The 21,371-nt window shown below is 45.3% G+C and overlaps 2 protein-coding genes across 2 annotated transcripts in view; one reads left to right on the top strand and one right to left on the bottom strand.

The window, feature by feature from the left end:
- The window catches only part of ANKRD44 (ankyrin repeat domain 44), a 350,654-nt gene that overhangs the window by 154,907 nt on the left and 174,376 nt on the right, over window positions 1-21,371 (top strand). The window lies entirely within an intron of this gene.
- On the bottom strand, window positions 1,019-4,791 carry LOC149449838 (uncharacterized). The gene is made up of 4 exons (XM_089692688.1): window positions 4,635-4,791; window positions 4,380-4,508; window positions 1,765-3,828; window positions 1,019-1,401 (listed from the first exon to the last, which is right to left on the bottom strand). Exons 1-4 carry the CDS (start codon window positions 4,789-4,791, stop codon window positions 1,115-1,117), a joined length of 2,637 nt encoding a protein of 878 aa, XP_089548814.1. The 3' UTR covers window positions 1,019-1,114.

Here is a 21,371-nt window from a genome sequence, read left to right as displayed (position 1 = left end):
TCGGACTGTCTACTCTGCAAAAAGGGGTCATTTGGGGATATCTGTACTATTCTGACATTCTTGCACCTCAAGAAATTAGATTGGCTGTCAGTACTTCAGGATTGATCAATAATCAGATCTATGCCATAGAGTGTGAACTCTATAACTTTCCTACAAACTAAAAAATACATCCTAATTTGGGTTATTTTCACCAAAGACATGTAGCAGAATACATCTCGGCCTAAATTTATGAAGAACAATTATTTATTTGTAAACTTCTATAACAGAAAGAAAGAAAAATGTGTGTTTTTTTCAAAATTTTTGGTCTTTTTTTGTTAATTTAGCAAAAAATAAAAACCCCAGCGGTGATTAAATACCACCAAAAGAAAGCTCTAGTTGTGTGATGAAAATGATAAAATTTTAGTTTGGGTACAGTGTTGTATGACCGCGCAATTGTCATTCAAAGTGTGAGAGTGCTGAAACCTGAAAACTGGCCTGGGCAGGAAGGTGTAAAATTGCCCAGTATTGAAACGGTTAAGCATGCCATGTGCTCCTTTGTGTAAGAGTGTGTGAAAGAATGTGTCTGTGTGTGAGTAGAAGTGAGCAAGTGACCCTGTTCCTTGAATGGGCTTATGTACTTAAAATGCACAAGGAACTAAGTCCTCCCATTATCCTTTGTTTCAAATTTGCGGGCTCCTTAACCACTCCCCTAGTCTATTCAATTGCTAAGTCAATTAACATGATTGACAGAAACCCTCTAGAAGAGAACTCTGAAGTTCTTATGTTACATACAGCTGTCTGAATACATGATTTACGAATACAATTTAAACTCTCAGACTCATTATATGAATTCAAAATAAGATATACATTACATAACTATTCTAAAGAAAACATGAATGTAAACCTTTCCTAATTACCTAACCCAGACACAAATAATTCACATCTGTTACTACTCAATTTCAAAACCTCACATTCACATCCAATTAAGAGGGTATAGTCTCTGCCAGGCATATATTTCAGAACTTACTAGAGACCGAATTAAAATTTAGATATTAAAAATTAATATTACATTCCCCTCTGAAATATGAAAATTCATATTTTAATTTATATCACGCATACTCCATTTATATCTCATTCACACAGGTTTCGATTTAGTAATTTCAAATGTATCATTATTTGTAACTGAGTCAGCAAAACCAGAAAGTATTTTTCTCTTAAGTATATTTTGTAATAAATCATCTCCTTTCCTAATTTCACTTCTAATTCGCTTATAGAAACTTCTCATTTTACACATCAAACATAATTGGAATATAATACATAATATGATAATAATAAAAATAATTATTACAGGATGTAATAAAATATTTCCTGCTGCAGATGCAACTGAAGTTTTTCCCCACATTGATACAGTACGTTTAAATTTTGACCACCAAGAGTGACCTGAAAATTCAGACCATTCATGTTCTATTTCTTGCAAATTCCCTTGTTCATGTTTAAATAATATTTCTGCCTTTTGGAGTTCATCTGATAAAGCTATCAGTAAACCTTCATCTTTTTGAATAACATTTGCCCAATCTCTCCAAGGGAATTCATCCACCTGAGATATATTGTATTGTATGGGAAGAGCACTTATATTTTTCGTAAGCATGTTTGTCAAATTCATTCTCATCCCACAAACACTTATTGCTAAAATATCTCCTTCTATACAGAACAAACCTTGACTTAAGTTTTCTGTATGTGTACAAGAAGAGAAGAAAGACTGAACCCTTTCTGAGTTAGACATAACTTGAAAACAAACTTTCTTTTTATCTACAATTGAAATTAACTCAGAAGTGGTTTTAACCTTTTCTATCCTTGCTGAACATAGAGTATGGTTATGGTAACAAGAATAAAATATACCTTTGTCTTGATTAGGTAGACAAATAACTTTAGACTGAAATTGTAAACATGAAGACAGATCTAATTGTTCTAACTCAAAATTATTATCATTAAATGCAAAATCTGTATATTGCAGTTGATAATATAGTAACTGTGTGTTGCTAACAGGTAATCCCAAGACAGTGATTGTAACCAACATTTGTTCTTTTCCTGCTACAGGAATCATTGAAGAACTATAACATATGTTCTGATAACATCCAATCCACTTATTTACCCACAGATCTGTATGGTTTATGACATATACATACTCTCTGGGTAAATTTTGTACAATACCTAGAGGAGTTATTCCACTTTGAAAGGCTTGAGCTATTATTTTAAAATTTGTGGAATATTCCATCTGAATTTGTAAACATGCTCTGGCTATATGGGAATGCTGTTCATTTGTCATTAAATTAAGAGTAATATTCTGTAAATGTAATATAGATGGACCCATAATATTGGCTGTTTTAATCACCATATTTTCCAATATCTGATTTAAGTTTCTTTGAACTTCAATGCTATTGCTTCCCACTAAACCAGCTGTTTCGAGATCAGACTTTAATGTACTAATGTCCATATTATTTGTAATACTTCCAATAGTACCAACTCCTCCTAAAATACCTTCAACTATACCACGTTTATTCCTGTGAGGATTCTTAATATTAGTACCAAACCATCTTTCAATACCTAATTCCATACTAACCAGATGTTCTTGACATTGTGGAAACCTTGTTGAGATTTTCCATTCTGAAATGTTAAAGTTCCACAATATAATAACAAACTTTCCTTCTCTCAAAAGAAGTCTGGTTTGGAAATGGTTAATTTGGAAAGGACTAGCTGGAATAAATTTCTTATCCGTGCACTGTGTTCTTTTAGGGGATATTACAATTACATTTGTATTTACACATTTCTTTGGATAATTTTCTATTGATATGCAGCATTCATATATACCTGTGTCATTAATAGATATAATGTTTTGATGATACACAAAGTTATCATTATCCCAGTTCAAATTACCAAAAATACTTTTATGGATAATATCAGTTTTATAGTGATGAAAACTTCCCAAAAATTCACCATTTCTTTTCCAAGTTAATAATGAATTTTTAGGTAGGTGTATTTGTGTACTACACATCAAATTCAGATTATCCTTTCCTTCTATGAGTCTTAAAGATTGAGGAGATATTTTTATCTCTGGGACAATTAAATCTACCACAGTAACAATTACTTTGACTTTAGTTTGAACCAAAGCTCTTGTTACTTGCAAATCCCATATTTTAACTATGTCCTCTTTTTCATTACCATTTATATTCAGATGTTTGGGATCAAGAAAGTGTGAATAACTTTGTAATTGATACCAAATATCTGTTTTAGAACTTCCTATTTTTCCAGTATTTAACATGTCTATTGAAATATCTCCTGACCAAATAGTAGGCTCATTTCCCTTTAAAACTATTAACCAGTATCCCATATCTGATAAATTACATTCAAAGTTACTAGTTTTGTTATTGATAATATAAGATCCTTGCATTTTAACAAATTCTGATTTAGACTCTATTTTAGCTCTTACTTCAATATCATTACTATGAACAAAATACAATTCCATACAACAAGTTCTTCCATAACCTATGCACACATATCCTATCAAGTCTTCAGCTGTATTAATGACACTGTCCTTAGGAAAAAATCTTTTGTTCCTAATAAGTGTAATGTCTTTCTTATGTAGGGCTTCAGTCTTGTTAACTTCTGCATTGCTGGAAAAGTTTATGATGTAGATTACCAATAATGTCATTGTCACTAGGAAAAAAATCAATCCTGTGATGATAAGTCTTTCCTTTCTACTGCTTTGATTTTCCTTATGTTCTTTTGTTATTTTTACTTCTTTTTGGAATCTGCAATTCTTTGTCTTTTCCAGATTTTTGAAATCCAGGTCTGCAAAAGAAATACAGTATCATTATCTCGGTATAAACAATTTACATTGGTCAGTGTGCACCCACATTTTTTGTTGTCTACGAGCATTTTTCACTGAATTTAGAGGTCTTTGAACTTGTACCATTACTCCTTGAACATCCAAAATATCAAATGGACCTTCCCAATTGCTTTGCCATGGTCCAGTTTTTCTGAAAGTTTTGTCATTACTTGTCCGCCTTTTTCGAACTTAGAAGAATGTGGAGGAACCATTTTTTGCATGCGAGTAGCTGCATGTGGTACAATAGTGTTCAGATTGTCTTGCAACATCTGTACCCACTTTGTTTTTTCTATTGCCTCTCTTTGCAGCGTTGACAAGAAAGGTTTATTTGGAAACACTAACGGCATTTTCCTTCCTGTCATTAACTCAAAAGGAGAATACTGTGTTGCAGAAGATGTTGTACTTCTGACACTCATCAGAACCAATGGTACAACATCAACCCAACTATTTCCTCTCTCCAATAACATTTTTGCAATTCTTGATTTGACAGTCCTATTCATTCTTTCCGCAATACCTGCAGATTGTGGATGATATGGCACATGAAATCTCTGTTGTATACCTAAGATTTTACACATTGCCTGCATAATTTTACCTGTGAAATGGGTTCCTCTTTCACTACTGAGGTTTGTTGGTATACCCCAGACTGGAAAAACATGATTAATTAGCATTTTAGCAGTTGTTAATGCATCATCTTTGCGAACAGGCAAAATTTCAATCCATTTTGAGAAAACATCAACTACAACTAAAGCATATCTGTACCCATTTTTACCTGTAGGTAACGGTCCTATATAATCTAGTTGTAATGTGGACCATGGTCCATCTGCTGGAAGAGTTCTTTGTAATGGAGGTTTTTGACCCTTTGGTCGAGGATTCACTTGAGCACAGATTAGACAAGATTGAACTATACTGTCTACTGTTTCTTCCATTTTGTCCCAGTAAAATTTTTCCTTGAGAATTTCAAGCAATCTTTGTTTACCTATGTGACCTAGGCTTTCATGATTTTATTTTGTAAATTCTACCTGTAGATGCTGCGGTATAACAGGACGCAGAAACCCGTTTAAGTCATGACACAAAATTCCGTATTCACATACAAAGGGAAATTTTGGGTCAACCTGAGAAGCAGAAAGAGATGGATCCCTTTTCTGTTCTTCTGCAAAGGAGGGAATCTGTGTGTCTGTCTTCCTAACAACATTAACTGGAACTGGTTCAGACTGAATCACTGGTTCTCCATGTAAAGCTGCTTCTTTTGCTAAGAGATCAGCTGTTCTATTGCCTACACTCATCTCATCATTGTCCTTCCTATGAGATGGAATTTTAACAATTGCATAGGCAAAAGGATTTTCCTCTGCTAGCTTAAAAATTGATTCAAGTGTCTCTTTGTGCAACAGGACTTTATTGGATGCATCTACAAAATCTCTACATTTCCAAATTGGTAGATCTGTCAGGGAACGTACAACATATGAACTGTCACTGTAGATCACTAAAGGACTTCTGTTCTCTTCCTTGTCTTATGTCATCACAGTTTTTACTGCTTCAAGTTCTGCCCTTTGAGCTGAAAAATGTCCTGGCAATTTGTGCTGTATGGAATAATTATGCTCTGGATACCAAATTGAATATCCACTGTAATAATTACCAGACATACAGTATCTCGAACCATCAAGAAATACAGGTTCATCAATTTTCTCTGCCTCTCTACGAAAAAGAGGAGAGGAAGTCTCTTGGACTTCACATAAACATTCATGTTCTAACCCGTTGTATTCCATCAACTGAGGTAGGACATACTTGGCATTATGTTCAACCTGTATTTGCTTAGGTGATAGAGCTAACAACCATTGAGAAAATCTTTGGTTGGAAACTCCAGAAACATTTTTCTCAAAAAGGAACTTCAATGTGCTATGTGGAGTTTGTAGAATAATTTTGTTGAATCCTACAATATGCTCTGTTGCTTTTACTGCATAATGTAATCCCACAAGTTGTCGGACACAATCATCAAAACCTTTCTCTACTGGGGTAAGAAGACGTGAGAAATATTCAAGACTTCTCCAGACTCCTCCCTGTTTCTGAATCAAGACAGCTGAGATTGCAGTTTCTGAAGCATGCACCGGCAAAGCAAATGGTGCTTGCTTATCCACAGTAGCCAAAGCTGGAGCTGTTTGTAAATCATTTTTCAACATTTCAAAAGCCTTTTCCTGGATTTCTGTCTACGGACCAAATACATTTTCCTCATTGTACTTCAACAAATCATACAATGGTTTGGCTTTTTCTGCAAATGATTCGATAAAATCGCTAGAAAAATTTACCAAACCCAGAAACTGTCTCAGTGCTTTGAATGTTGTTGGTACAGGAAGTGACACAATAGACTCAATTCGTTCTTGTAAAGGCCGTCTCTTTCCTGGACCAATCAGAACTCCAAGAAATTTTACTTCATTTTTCATAAGCTGAACTTTGCGTGTATTCAGCTTGAGACCTTCGTCTTGCAGAAGTGTAAACAATTCTGCCAAGAGGGTCCTCTGTTCAATCTCAGAATCTGTCATAAGCAAGATATTATCTATATATTGGATTAAACAATCTGGTCTAGAGAACTTAGACAAAACGTTTGCTAATGCCTGATGAAATATATACTTAGAAGAATGATATCCTTTTGGAAGACGTTTGAGACAATATTGCACATTTCTGTGAACAAATGAAAATTTGTATTGGCAGCTCTCAGCCAATTTAATACTAAAAAATCCATTTGCAATGTCAAGTACAGAGAACACTTTCGCATTGGCATTTATTTGTGACATGATGTCTGGAGTTTCTGCCACAATGGGTGTACAACTTGGAGTGTATTTGTTTAGCATTCTTAGATCTATCAATAATCTGTATGCACTAGGGTCATCACGCTTTGCCACTACCCACAAGGGATTATTTGTAACTGAATTGGCTTTCCTGATGATACCCTGTTCCAAAAGTTCTTTTATGATTACTGATACAGGTTCATCAGATTCTGGCGGCAACTTGTATTGTTTTAATGGGGGATGGTCTTTGCCTTGTATATTCACTTCAACATCTTTAAACAGTCCTGCTTCATTTTTACCTTGACTCCAAAGTTTTTTGTGTAATTGTACTAACTGTTTCAATTCCAAATTATCTCCAGTATCTGGCCATTTATAGTCAGCATCAATTGCTTCTGTCAAGCAGATGCTGCCGACTTCACAATAATCTGCTGGGTCAATTACCATAGGCTTACGATTAGCAGAGCCTTGCCAAACAATGCCATTGGCTAAATCAAGTATCCACCCTCTTTGAGACAAAACATCAGTACCAATAATGTTCTCTGATCCTTGACAAAACCAAAAGTCTATTTCTGTTTGCAAACATCCTGGAATTTCAAAAGACATATTTTTACATTTTCTAGCTTGAACATCACCTTTCCCATTGAACCCTACAACTGTACAAACTGCTGCATTTGATGAAATAGGTCATTTCAAACCTGTGACGCTAATCTGAGCTCCAGTATCTAAAAGACATTTTGATTTCTGGCCATTAGTTTTGGCTTTTACATAGGGACGCCCACTCTTGTCTAAGAAAATTGGAGCTACATAATCTAGACAATGAGGCTCAACCTCCCTTTCCTTCGCCAGTCATGGTGAAGGTAATAGTGGCTGTCTTGAAGTATTGGATGCATGTGAGTTGTTCACATTTCCTCCATTACCAATTGATATTTCACTGAGCTCTCTTATCAGAGGAGCATAGGGTGAAGATGACTTAACTTCCTGTGAACGAGGTGGAGCAGACGGTTCAGGAGAAATAAGTCCATTTTCTTTACCCAAATTTCTCATCTGAATGTCTTTCAAAAATTTCCTACACTGCCACTTAAAATGCCCTGGTTTTGTACAATAGTAGCAATTGAGTGGTCTTTGATTCCCTTGTCTTACTCTGTCATTCCTGAGGGGGGCAGCATTTCCTGTCTTGAATTTATTCTGATTTTCATATCTAGGATAACTATTCTGAATTAAAGCAATCTTTGGTCTTACATTACTTTGCTTTAATTGCCTTCTTACTTTGTCTATAACATAAGCTGCATCATCCAAATTATCCTTCACATTGGCAATCAACAAAGTTGCTGGATCAAGATACTTACATTTTTTTTACAAAATCCTTGACCATAGCAGGGGTCTCTACTTGTAAATTAAATATCATCCTGTATGCTTTAGAAAATTGAATTCTAAAATCAAAAGGATCATCATTAATAGTAGCTCTTAAGGAGTCTAAAATTTCCAAACTAGGTGTCTCCTCTCCAGTTGTGAATAACAATAACTGCCGCAATCGATCAGTTGCATTGCTATGAATTTCCATATCATCCTCATCAACATAAGGAGACTTGATTAACCTACGAGCCATAAAACTTGGGATCCATAATCCAAAAATACGATTTCTTTGCTCATCAGTTAATTGAAACTAGAGATGAGCGAATTGAACATGGCGAAGTGGAATTCGTTTAGAAGATTAGGAAAAATTCGATTCGCGCCGAATCCGAAAATTAGCAAACTTCGGATGCACGAATCGAATTTTCCCAAAAATGGCGGCGACATGTGTGGCGACGGAGCGGGGATCTCTGGGAAGGCGCGCAGACAAGGCGCGCTGACCCATAATGCATTCATTCATGACATGTGATCGCATTAGCCATTCAGCAGCCAGCCAGCCAGCATTGTGTAATGGTGGAGCTATAAATCGCGGCCATCTTAGAATTCTCCATTAGCCTCCAGTCATTCAAGAGAGACAGACCTGTCTGTATTAGGGACAGAGTTAGGGCCACAGAGACTTTAGGGCCACAAAATCGTTACTCAGGGACACAGAATCGTTACTCAGGGACACAGAATCGTTACTCAGGGACACAGAATTGTTACTCAGGGACACAGAATTGTTACTCAGGGACACAGAATTGTTACTCAGGGACAGACACAGAATTGTTACTCAGGGACACAGAATTGTTACTCAGGGACACAGAATCGTTACTCAGGGACACAGAATTGTTACTCAGAGACACAGAATCGTTACTCAGGGACACAGAATTGTTACTCAGGGACACAGAATCGTTACTCAGGGACACAGAATTGATACTCAGGGACACAGAATTGTTACTCAGGGACACAGAATCGTTATCGTTACTCGGGGACACAGAATTGTTACTCAGGGACACAGAATCGTTACTCGGGGACACAGAATTGTTACTCAGGGACACAGAATCGTTACTTTCTGCTTCACAACCACTATTGAATTAAAGAGTATGTCAGACAACACGCAGAGGAGTGGCAGAGGAGGCAATGTTTCAGGAGGGAGCAGACGTGGCAGCAGAGGAAGGGGTCGAGGCAGCACTAGTCGCAGCCAGAGGCCAGTGCTCCCAGATTCATCCAGCGGTCGTGTCTCCACCGACAACCCTGCCGTCATCGATTGGTTGACTCGGTCGTCTTCCTCTTCCCAGGTCACCTCTGACACCTACAGCCAACGGTCGGTGGGTACGACAGACACAACCGTTAGTTGGCATGGCCCGGGAGCAAGCCCACTGAAATCACGTGTCCTCTACCTGCCCCTGTCCTTTGGTGTTCCCTCACCAAGCGAAGTATCGCATGCTGTGGGCTCAGCCCCACTGTACAGTGAGGAAGAGCTAACAGAGTGCGGTCAGGAACGGGGGGAGACATCTGCCTCTTCAGCAGCCAGGCGAAGAAGTACTGGCGAGGAGAGTGGCTCGGTAGCCGGTCTAGAGACAGGTCTGTCTCCTGACCCACACGCAGCCGAGGGGGCTAGTAGTGACGCGGAGACCCTAATTGATGATGATGAGGCTGATCGCACTTGGCAGCCTCGTCGTCATCAGGCTATTGCTTCCGCATCATCAGGAGAAGAGGGTGCCAGCTTGCCAGCGAGCAAAACAGTCGGTGGGTTGCCCAGGAGGCAGCAGGGTCGCAGCAGTGTCAGTGGAGGCAAACGGCCATGGAGTAGAGCACCAGCTCCACTGCAGCCTACCACCACGGCCAGTAGTGGTGCCGGTGTGCACGGAGGAAGTAGCAGTCAGCCAGTGAGGAGTAGCGGGGGCAAAGTTTCCTACTCGGCGGTGTGGCAATTTTTCGTCAAGCCGCCCGAGGAAGTAAACGTAGCCGTATGTCGACTATGTGGCCAGAAAGTCAAGCGTGGCCAGGGGGCCCATGTTGGGACTACAGCGTTGCGTCAGCATATGCAGCGTCGCCATTCGGTGGCCTGGGAAAACCGTGATAAAGATACGGCGGTTCTGCCTGCCCCAGCCCCCGCTCCATCACCCGCTCCGTTACTTGCTCCGTCACCCGACGTCAATCGCCCTCTATCAGCCAGTCAAGGCTCCAACACCTCTGCTGAGGGGAGTTGTCGCTCGTTGGCATCTTCCGCTCGTTCAGATGCTCCTTCTCCTGCTACTCCTCTTCACGGATTCCGTCAGCAGTCTTTCTTGGAATCCGTTTCCAAGAGACAACAGTTTGCGAGCACGCACCCGACGGTGCAGAAGCTGAACGTCCTCCTGTCCAAGTTGCTGGTGCTGCAGTTCCTCCCTTTCCAAGTGGTGGACTCAGCACCTTTCCGAGAGATGATGGCTTGTGCCGAGCCGCGGTGGAGAGTGCCAAGCCGGCATTTCTTCGCCAGAAAGGCAGTGCCAGCCCTGCATTCACATGTAGAAGAGATGGTGGGCCAGTCTTTGAGCATGTCGGTCTCTGCCAAAGTGCACGGTAGCGCCGACGTGTGGAGCTGTAACTACGGTCAGGGACAGTACATGTCATTTACGGCCCACTGGGTGAACGTGGTGCCGGCACAGCCGCACCAGCAACTTGGACAGGTCACGCCGCTTTTGCCTCCACGTTTGCACGTCCTTGGTCCAGCAAAGATGTCCGCCTCTACCACCTCTTCTTCCGCCATGTCCTCAGCCGCCACCCCCGTGCCAAGTCCCATTACCCGACCGGCATATCACATGTGCAGGGCGCAACGGTGTCACGCTGTGCTGCACCTGGTATGCCTTGGCGAACGTAGTCACATAGGGGAGGAACTTCTGAGTGTAATGAACAGAGAAATCGACAGATGGCTGTCTCCGCGCAAACTGAAAATCGGAACCATGTTGACCGACAACGGAAAGAACATGGTGTCTGCTCTGCGTCAAGGAAGGTTGTGCCATGAGCCATGCATGGCTCACGTGTTCAATCTGGTTGTCAAGTGGTTCCTAAAATCCACCATCCCACTGCAAGACATCCTTAAAATGTCACGTAAACTTTGCATGCATTTCAGCCATTCCTACACCGCAAAGCACACCCTCCTTGAGCTGCAGCGGCAGAACGGAATTCCACAGCATCGCCTGATCTGCGACGTTGCAACAAGGTGGAATTCAACCCTACATATGTTAGACCGCCTTTACGAACAGCGAAAGGCCATCACCGATTTCCTGATGTTACAAGCGGATAAAGGTACTCCCCTGTGTAACTTAGATGTCAGCCATTGGCAAATCATGCGTGACACCTGCCGCTTGCTCAGGCCCTTTGAGGAGGCCACGCTATTCGTGAGTCGGCAGGACTATGGGATGAACGACGTCATTCCTCTGTTGCACGTCCTGGAACAAATGCTGTTAACAATGGCTGGTCAGGGTGCGGTAGACGTGGCGCACAGATCTCAACGCCACATGACCCCTGTGGGGGCAGGACAGGAAGAAGAGGAGGAGGTAGAGGAGGACATTGGTGCTCAGGAATTATTGAGTGAAATGGGTGGTTTTTCCACTCAGCGGACAGGAGTGGAGGAGCAGGAGCATCTGGTAGAGGAGGAGGAGGAGGAGACAGAGGACCCAGGCGCACCGTGGCAGTATGCTGTGGAGATGGAGGCAGGGAGTCCCTCGGCATTCCTTGGCACAAATGGCCCATAGCATGCTCGGTTGCTTGCGTAGCGACAGCCGAATAATAACCATCAGACAGAGGGATGACTTTTGGCTGTCCACCTTGTTGGACCCTCGCTACCGTTCAAAGATGGTGGCCTTTTTCACACCTGCTGAGAGGGAGGCCAAAATAAAGTACTATAAAAACCACCTATGTAGTCAGTTGGTCTCTGCCTTTCTGCGCCAACGTCCATCCTCAGACACTGTGGGCCCTTTGCGCTCGCGTTCCGCTGCCATGGCAGCAGGGGAGGGGTGGGGTGGTAGGAGCAGTGGCAGCTCCACCAGCAGCAGCTGCCTCAGTCTGCAGTCGATGATGAGTAGCTTTCTTCACCAGCGCAGTGAGGAAACTACTAACCAGCCGCAGCAGCAGCAGCAGCATCAGGTGGACCTGGAGCAGGACCTCAAACAACAGGCTCGGGCCTACTTGGACAGCACCCTGCCAACCGAGGTAGACAATCCCCTTGACTACTGGGCAACGAAACTTGACCTTTGGCCCCAACTAGCTGAATTTGCCCTTGAAAGGCTGTCATGCCCGGCCAGTAGCGTGGCATCGGAGCGCGACTATCGAGAGTCCAATGGCAGAGTGGCGGAGCAGAAGCAGCTTCAATTGAAGGCCATACACAGGCCTAGGTTTAAAAGTCCCTCACAGTTAATTCCAATAACGAACTCTACTCCTCCGTGCAATCTACTTACGAGACCCTGGGCAGGTCTGGGTCCAATTTGTGGTAGAGACTGGTTTTGTTCAGCCATGCTTGAGCGAGTAATAACAGGTCTGTGCTGCCCTTTGGTGTCTGGCTTAATGCGCACAACACTGAACGTCCCAGCGTTTGTCAACGATTTGCCGTTAAGTGATGCAAACCCGCTGAACCACGTTCATGAGGAGCCGGTACAGGGGGCCATGAATCAGTATGGACCTGGCAGCAGCGTGAGCAGACGACAGAGGCACATGGCGCAGGGTGGCAGTGTAGGCAGCATTATTCTGAAGCCATACACAGGCCTAGGTTAAAAAGTGGAAGCCGTCAGCAGCGTGAGCAGACGACAGAGACACATGGCGCAGGGTGGCGGTGGATGCAGCAGTATTCGGAAGCCAAACACAGGCCTCGGTTAAAAAGCGGAAGCCGTCAGCAGCATGAGCAGACGACAGAGGCACATGGCGCAGGGTGGCGGTGGAGGCAGCAGCAATGGAAGGCCATACAGCACCCTATCACAAAATGGAACCCACCAACAGTGTAAGGAGACCTGAAAGTGGCACATGGCAGAGTCTGGCGATGAAGTCAGCAGCAATGGGAGGCCGTACAGGGACCCATGACACACTCTGGACCTGGCAGCAGCAAGAGAAGGCGGTACAGGGGCCCATGGCAGAGTGGCGAAGCGTAAGCAGCTTAAATTGAAGGCCATACAGAGGCCTATGTTAAAAAGTCCCCCCAGCAGCAGCGTGGGGAGACGACTATTAGTCGTCTCCCCACGCTGCTGCTGGGGGGACTTTTTAACATAGGCCTCTGTATGGCCTTCAATTTTAGCTGCTTACGCTCCGCCACTCTGCCATGGGCCCCTGTACCGCCTCCTCATGCTGCTGCCAGGCCCGTAATCTGCCATGGGCCCCCGTACCGACTCCTCATGCTGCTGCCAGGCCCGTAATCTGTCATGGGCCCCTGTACCGCCTCCTCATGCTGCTGCCAGGTCCAGAGTGTGTCATGGGTCCCTGTACGGCCTCCCATTGCTGCTGTCTCCATCGCCACACTCTGCCATGTGCCACTTTCAGGTCTCCTCACACTGCTGGTGGGTTCCATTTTGTCATAGGGTGCTGTATGGCCTCCCATTGCTGCTGCCTCCACCGCCACCCTGCGCCATGTGCCTGTCGTCTGCTCACGCTGCTGACGGCTTCCGCTTTTTAACCGAGGCCTGTGTTTGGCTTCCGAATACTGCTGCATCCACCGCCACCCTGCGCCATGTGTCTCTGTCGTCTGCTCACGCTGCTGACGGCTTCCGCTTTTTAACCTAGGCCTGTGTATGGCTTCCGAATACTGCTGCATCCACCGCCACCCTGCGCCATGTGCCTCTGTCGTCTGCTCGCGCTGCTGACGGCTTCCGCTTTTTAACCTAGTCCTGTGTATGTCTTCCGAATACTGCTGCCTCCACCGCCACCCTGCGCCATGTGCCACTTTCAGGTCTCCTTACACTGTTGGTGGGTTCCATTTTGTGATAGGGTGCTGTATGGCCTTCCATTGCTGCTGCCTCCACCGCCACCCTGCGCCATGTGCCTCTGTCGTCTGCTCACGCTGCTGACGGCTTCCGCTTTTTAACCGAGGCCTGTGTTTGGCTTCCGAATACTGCTGCATCCACCGCCACCCTGCGCCATGTGTCTCTGTCGTCTGCTCACGCTGCTGACGGCTTCCGCTTTTTAAACTAGTCCTGTGTATGTCTTCCGAATACTGCTGCCTCCACCGCCACCCTGCGCCATGTGCCACTTTCAGGTCTCCTTACACTGTTGGTGGGTTCCATTTTGTGATAGGGTGCTGTATGGCCTTCCATTGCTGCTGCCTCCACCGCCACCCTGCGCCATGTGCCTCTGTCGTCTGCTCACGCTGCTGACGGCTTCCGCTTTTTAACCGAGACCTGTGTTTGGCTTCCGAATACTGCTGCATCCACCGCCACCCTGCGCCATGTGTCTCTGTCATCTGCTCACGCTGCTGACGGCTTCAGCTTTTTAACCTAGGCCTGTGTATGGCTTCCGAATACTGCTGCCTCCACCGCCACCCTGCGCCATGTGCCTCTGTTGTCTGCTCACGCTGCTGACGGCTTCCGCTTTTTAACCGAGGCCTGTGTTTGGCTTCCGAATACTGCTGCATCCACCGCCCGCCCACTGCTGCTGCCAGGCCCGTAATCTGTCATGGGCCCCTGTACCGCCTCCTCATGCTGCTGCCAGGTCCAGAGTGTGTCATGGGTCCCTGTACGGCCTCCCATTGCTGCTGTCTCCATCGCCACACTCTGCCATGTGCCACTTTCAGGTCTCCTCACACTGCTGGTGGGTTCCATTTTGTCATAGGGTGCTGTATGGCCTCCCATTGCTGCTGCCTCCACCGCCACCCTGCGCCATGTGCCTGTCGTCTGCTCACGCTGCTGACGGCTTCCGCTTTTTAACCGAGGCCTGTGTTTGGCTTCCGAATACTGCTGCATCCACCGCCACCCTGCGCCATGTGTCTCTGTCGTCTGCTCACGCTGCTGACGGCTTCCGCTTTTTAACCTAGGCCTGTGTATGGCTTCCGAATACTGCTGCATCCACCGCCACCCTGCGCCATGTGCCTCTGTCGTCTGCTCGCGCTGCTGACGGCTTCCGCTTTTTAACCTAGTCCTGTGTATGTCTTCCGAATACTGCTGCCTCCACCGCCACCCTGCGCCATGTGCCACTTTCAGGTCTCCTTACACTGTTGGTGGGTTCCATTTTGTGATAGGGTGCTGTATGGCCTTCCATTGCTGCTGCCTCCACCGCCACCCTGCGCCATGTGCCTCTGTCGTCTGCTCACGCTGCTGACGGCTTCCGCTTTTTAACCGAGGCCTGTGTTTGGCTTCCGAATACTGCTGCATCCACCGCCACCCTGCGCCATGTGTCTCTGTCGTCTGCTCACGCTGCTGACGGCTTCCGCTTTTTAAACTAGTCCTGTGTATGTCTTCCGAATACTGCTGCCTCCACCGCCACCCTGCGCCATGTGCCACTTTCAGGTCTCCTTACACTGTTGGTGGGTTCCATTTTGTGATAGGGTGCTGTATGGCCTTCCATTGCTGCTGCCTCCACCGCCACCCTGCGCCATGTGCCTCTGTCGTCTGCTCACGCTGCTGACGGCTTCCGCTTTTTAACCGAGACCTGTGTTTGGCTTCCGAATACTGCTGCATCCACCGCCACCCTGCGCCATGTGTCTCTGTCATCTGCTCACGCTGCTGACGGCTTCAGCTTTTTAACCTAGGCCTGTGTATGGCTTCCGAATACTGCTGCCTCCACCGCCACCCTGCGCCATGTGCCTCTGTTGTCTGCTCACGCTGCTGACGGCTTCCGCTTTTTAACCGAGGCCTGTGTTTGGCTTCCGAATACTGCTGCATCCACCGCCCGCCCACTGCTGCTGCCAGGCCCGTAATCTGTCATGGGCCCCTGTACCGCCTCCTCATGCTGCTGCCAGGTCCAGAGTGTGTCATGGGTCCCTGTACGGCCTCCCATTGCTGCTGTCTCCATCGCCACACTCTGCCATGTGCCACTTTCAGGTCTCCTCACACTGCTGGTGGGTTCCATTTTGTCATAGGGTGCTGTATGGCCTCCCATTGCTGCTGCCTCCACCGCCACCCTGCGCCATGTGCCTGTCGTCTGCTCATGCTGCTGACGGCTTCCGCTTTTTAACCGAGGCCTGTGTTTGGCTTCCGAATACTGCTGGATCCACCGCCACCCTGCGCCATGTGCCTCTGTTGTCTGCTCACGCTGCTGACGGCTTCCGCTTTTTAACCTAGTCCTGTGTATGTCTTCCGAATACTGCTGCCTCCACCGCCACCCTGCGCCATGTGCCACTTTCAGGTCTCCTTACACTGTTGGTGGGTTCCATTTTGTGATAGGGTGCTTTATGGCCTTCCATTGCTGCTGCCTCCACCGCCACCCTGCGCCATGTGCCTCTGTCGTCTGCTCACGCTGCTGACGGCTTCCGCTTTTTAACCGAGGCCTGTGTTTGGCTTCCGAATACTGCTGCCTCCACCGCCACCCTGCGCCATGTGTCTCTGTCGTCTGCTCACGCTGCTGACGGCTTCCGCTTTTTAACCTAGGCCTGTGTATGGCTTCCGAATACTGCTGCCTCCACCGCCACCCTGCGCCATGTGTCTCTGTCGTCTGCTCACGCTGCTGACGGCTTCCGCTTTTTAACCTAGGCCTGTGTATGGCTTCCGAATACTGCTGCCTCCACCGCCACCCTGCGCCATGTGACTCTGTCGTCTGCTCACGCTGCTGACGGCTTCCGCTTTTTAAACTAGTCCTGTGTATGTCTTCCGAATACTGCTGCCTCCACCGCCACCCTGCGCCATGTGCCACTTTCAGGTCTCCTTACACTGTTGGTGGGTTCCATTTTGTGATAGGGTGCTGTATGGCCTTCCATTGCTGCTGCCTCCACCGCCACCCTGCGCCATGTGCCTCTGTCGTCTGCTCACGCTGCTGACGGCTTCCGCTTTTTAACCGAGGCCTGTGTTTGGCTTCCGAATACTGCTGCATCGACCGCCACCCTGCGCCATGTGTCTCTGTCGTCTGCTCACGCTGCTGACGGCTTCCGCTTTTTAACCTAGGCCTGTGTATGGCTTCCGAATACTGCTGCCTCCACCGCCACCCTGCGCCATGTGTCTCTGTCGTCTGCTCACGCTGCTGACAGCTTCCGCTTTTTAACCTAGGCCTGTGTATGGCTTCCGAATACTGCTGCCTCCACCGCCACCCTGCGCCATGTGCTTCTGTCGTCTGCTCACGCTGCTGACGGCTTCCGCTTTTTAAACTAGTCCTGTGTATGTCTTCCGAATACTGCTGCCTCCACCGCCACCCTGCGCCATGTGCCACTTTCAGGTCTCCTTACACTGTTGGTGGGTTCCATTTTGTGATAGGGTGCTGTATGGCCTTCCATTGCTGCTGCCTCCACCGCCACCCTGTGCCATGTGCCTCTGTCGTCTGCTCACGCTGCTGACGGCTTCCGCTTTTTAACCGAGGCCTGTGTTTGGCTTCCGAATACTGCTGCATCCACCGCCACCCTGCGCCATGTGTCTCTGTCGTCTGCTCACGCTGCTGACGGCTTCCGCTTTTTAACCTAGGCCTGTGTATGGCTTCCGAATACTGCTGCCTCCACCGCCACCCTGTGCCATGTGCCTCTGTTGTCTGCTCACGCTGCTGACGGCTTCCGCTTTTTAACCGAGGCCTGTGTTTGGCTTCCGAATACTGCTGCATCCACCGCCCACTGCTGCTGCCAGGCCCGTAATCTGTCATGGGCCCCTGTACCGCCTCCTCATGCTGCTGCCAGGTCCAGAGTGTGTCATGGGTCCCTGTACGGCCTCCCATTGCTGCTGTCTCCATCACCACACTCTGCCATGTGCCACTTTCAGGTCTCCTCACACTGCTGGTGGGTTCCATTTTGTCATAGGGTGCTGTATGGCCTCCCATTGCTGCTGCCTCCACCGCCACACTGTGGCTCCACACTCTGGTTTTGGCCCCGTGACTGCCCAAATGAGTGAAGTGTGCGGTGATTCTAAGATCGACGGCACTCATCTGCATGTCATACTGACTGACAGTATTAGTTCTCTTCCCCAGCAGACTCCAAGGGCATTTAAATTAAAGGTACAGTGTTCTGCACTAATATAAAGGCTCTCTGAAGCCTAGAAACACCCTTTTTATAAGTTAAATTCGCAGCGAATATATTCGCCTCGAATCGAATTTATTCCGCGAATTCGGCGAATCAGCCGAATCGAATTTTTGAATAATTCGCTCATCTCTAATTGAAACCTATCACAAAAATTCTCAAAAACATCTGAATTATGAAAAGACTTTTCTTTCATGTTATATGCTGGTATATCCTTCAATATTTTCATTAACTGATCCTGAATCTGTAATTTCAGCTTAGTTGCTCTGGCAAGTAATTTCTGTCTCTGTACATTTGCCTCACTGCTTTCCTCATGTGTACCTCTGGGTGAATCTGGAATATATGAGGCTTGAGCATTATCTGATTGCTTTTTTTTAGACACCACAGCTATTTGCTTGTTTCTTAATATTGCAACATTTTGAGATTCAATTTCTTGCTCAAGATGTTCAATATAGTTACAAAAAGTTTCACAGGTTGTACAATTGGATTTAATAGTATCATGCTTGTCTGTACTCTGTAAGACATTTTCTCTCTCTGTCTTAACAACACAAACCACATTTTTCTCTGGCAATTCAAACACCATAGAATTGAAAACTTTAACTAGCTTCATAATGTTACGCAATTTTCTTTTCATCTTATTAAACGAAAATCTAGATCTATCAATATCAACATTAGCCTGCATACATTGATCATACATAGATTTCCACAAACCAGTATCAGAAGCATGGCTAGCTAAACCTTGAAATTCCAATTTACTTTCATTAGCTAATGAATCAATAAATTCCATTTTTGCTACTCACCGAATTTAGCAAGTTTTCTCTTTTGTCCTGGCTTAGGAACTCGTCTAGTCTCCACTTGGATCCTCAGCTCTCCACAACCAACGTTTTTTCTGTTCTAGGTTCTGCAATCTTTCCGAAGCTTAATCAATCAATAAATAGTTCATCTCAATCCCCTCTGAATAAGCGAGGATATAGGCAAAAAACTCGGAAAAAATTGAAAATGGCTGGCACTCGCCAATAATGTTGGAATTTAAGAGTTGTGAAAAAACTCTATTAGTATTCCTGTACTTGTAGATGGTTGTGGGAAGAAATCCTTTTCAAAGCCAGTTAGGAAAAAGCAATGTGACTTTATTTGATCACACACCAAAAGATACAAAGTCAATATAAAAACAGTAAATTCAGATACAAAAAGATATGTAGCTTAAAATGGGATAAAAATAAAGAATATTCGTTGATTGTTCCTTGGATATAAGAAGAAATGTAGTTCCTTTGTATAGCTTAGAAAGGATCCTGGCCTAGCTTAAGAAGTGACCATGTGCTTTCCTTTGTTCAAGCATGCCATGTGCTCCTTTGTGTAAGAGTGTGTGAAAGAATGTGTCTGTGTGTGTGAGTAGAAGTGAGCAAGTGACCCTGTTCCTTGAATGGGCTTATGTACTTAAAATGCACAAGGAACTAAGTCCTCCCATTATCCTTTGTTTCAAATTTGCGGGCTCCTTAACCACTCCCCTAGTCACCTCCCAGTGTAGCAACACATGTGTTTCTATTCAATTGCTAAGTCAATTAACATGATTGACAGAAACCCTCTAGAAGAGAACTCTGAAGTTCTTATGTTACAGCTGTCTGAATACATGATTTATGAATACAATTTAAACTCTCAGACTCATTATATTAATTCAAAATAAGATATACATTACATAACTATTCTAAAGAAAACATGAATGTAAACCTTTCCTAATTACCTAACCCAGACACAAATAATTCACATCTGTTACCACTTAATTTCAAAACCTCACATTCACATCCAATTAAGAGGGTATATTCTCTGCCAGGCATATATTTCAGAACTTACTAGAGACCGAATTAAAATTTAGATATTAAAAATTAATATTACAGAAGTTTAGCGTGCAAACGAGCATGTTCCTGGCAATCCAGGGGTCAAATGTGATTACTTGTGTACTAGCGGCAATCTGACGCTATCTGGGAGGGGCGCTAACTGAAGCTAACACTATCGGAAGTCACCAGTGACACTAATACAGTGATCAGTAAAAATCTGTTCACTGTAATCAATGACACTGGTGACAGGGCAGTGAAGGGGTTAACTGGGGGGGGGGCGATCAAGGGGTTAAATGGGATTACTGGTGTACTAGCGGGCAAACTGGCGCTATCTGGGAGGGGCGCTAACACTATTGGAAGTCGCCAGCGACACTGATACAGTGATCAGTAAAAATCTGTTCACTGATCAATGACACTGGTGACAGGGCAGTGAAGGGGTTAACTCGGGGGGTGGGAGGGGGGTGATGAAGGGGTTAAATGGGATTACTGGTGTACTAGCGGGCAATCTTGCGCTATCTGGGAGGGGCGCTAACACTATTTGAAGTCGCCAACGACACTGATACAGTGATCAGTAAAAATCTGTTCACTGATCTATGACACTGGTGACAGGGCAGTGAAGGGGTTAAATGGGGGGGCGATCAGGGGGCTAAATGTGTCCTAGGTGTGTTCTAACTGTGGGTATGTGCTGTTTTACTCACATTTATTCTGTCTTCTTCTCTGTCTGGAACAGAATGTGTCCAGGCAGAGAAGAATGACATCATATCCTGTCCTGTGTAACTGTCAACACAGGACAGGATAGGACAGGGACCGATCATCCGATTTCAGCCGGACATCACAGGCCGAAATCGAATGATTGATCCCTCCGGGATCAAATCGTGTCACCCGCAGGTCGGCGGGAGCACGCGCGCGCGCCCCCTGCCCGCAATAACCTCGGGAGCGCGACGCACATTTTAAAACGTGCTTTTGCGCACCCGTGCCGCCCTGCAACCGTATATATGCAGTGCCAGGGCGGCAAGTGGTTAATAACTAACTGAATTACTAGTGTTACCAAGTGGTATTGCTCAAGATTTGCTGTGAACTGTTCTTCTGCATGCAATCATGTTTTCAATCAAAACCTGATGTAAAGTTGTAAATATTACTAAAATGTTTGATGACTTTTGAGATTTATAGCTTTATAGCAGGTTCCAGGAGACAATTACTAAGTGATGTTCACTGAATCCCAAAGAAGAAAGGCAGATCTGCAGATGATATTAAAGATCAATAGTGAAGAAATTAAATAGAGGCAAAGTTATTTAGAAATTATTCTTCATGAACATTATTAATCTATGGATTAAGGACCTTGAGGAATAAGTAGTCAAGTTGAGTTGATTTATAGCTGTATTTCTAAGATTTGT

This window comes from Staurois parvus, unplaced genomic scaffold, assembly GCF_062004578.1.
Source record: "Staurois parvus isolate SC_StPar_1 unplaced genomic scaffold, SC_StPar_1.0 ptg000601l, whole genome shotgun sequence".
NCBI lineage: Eukaryota > Metazoa > Chordata > Amphibia > Anura > Ranidae > Staurois > Staurois parvus.
This window is presented reverse-complemented; position numbering and strand designations above follow the sequence as displayed.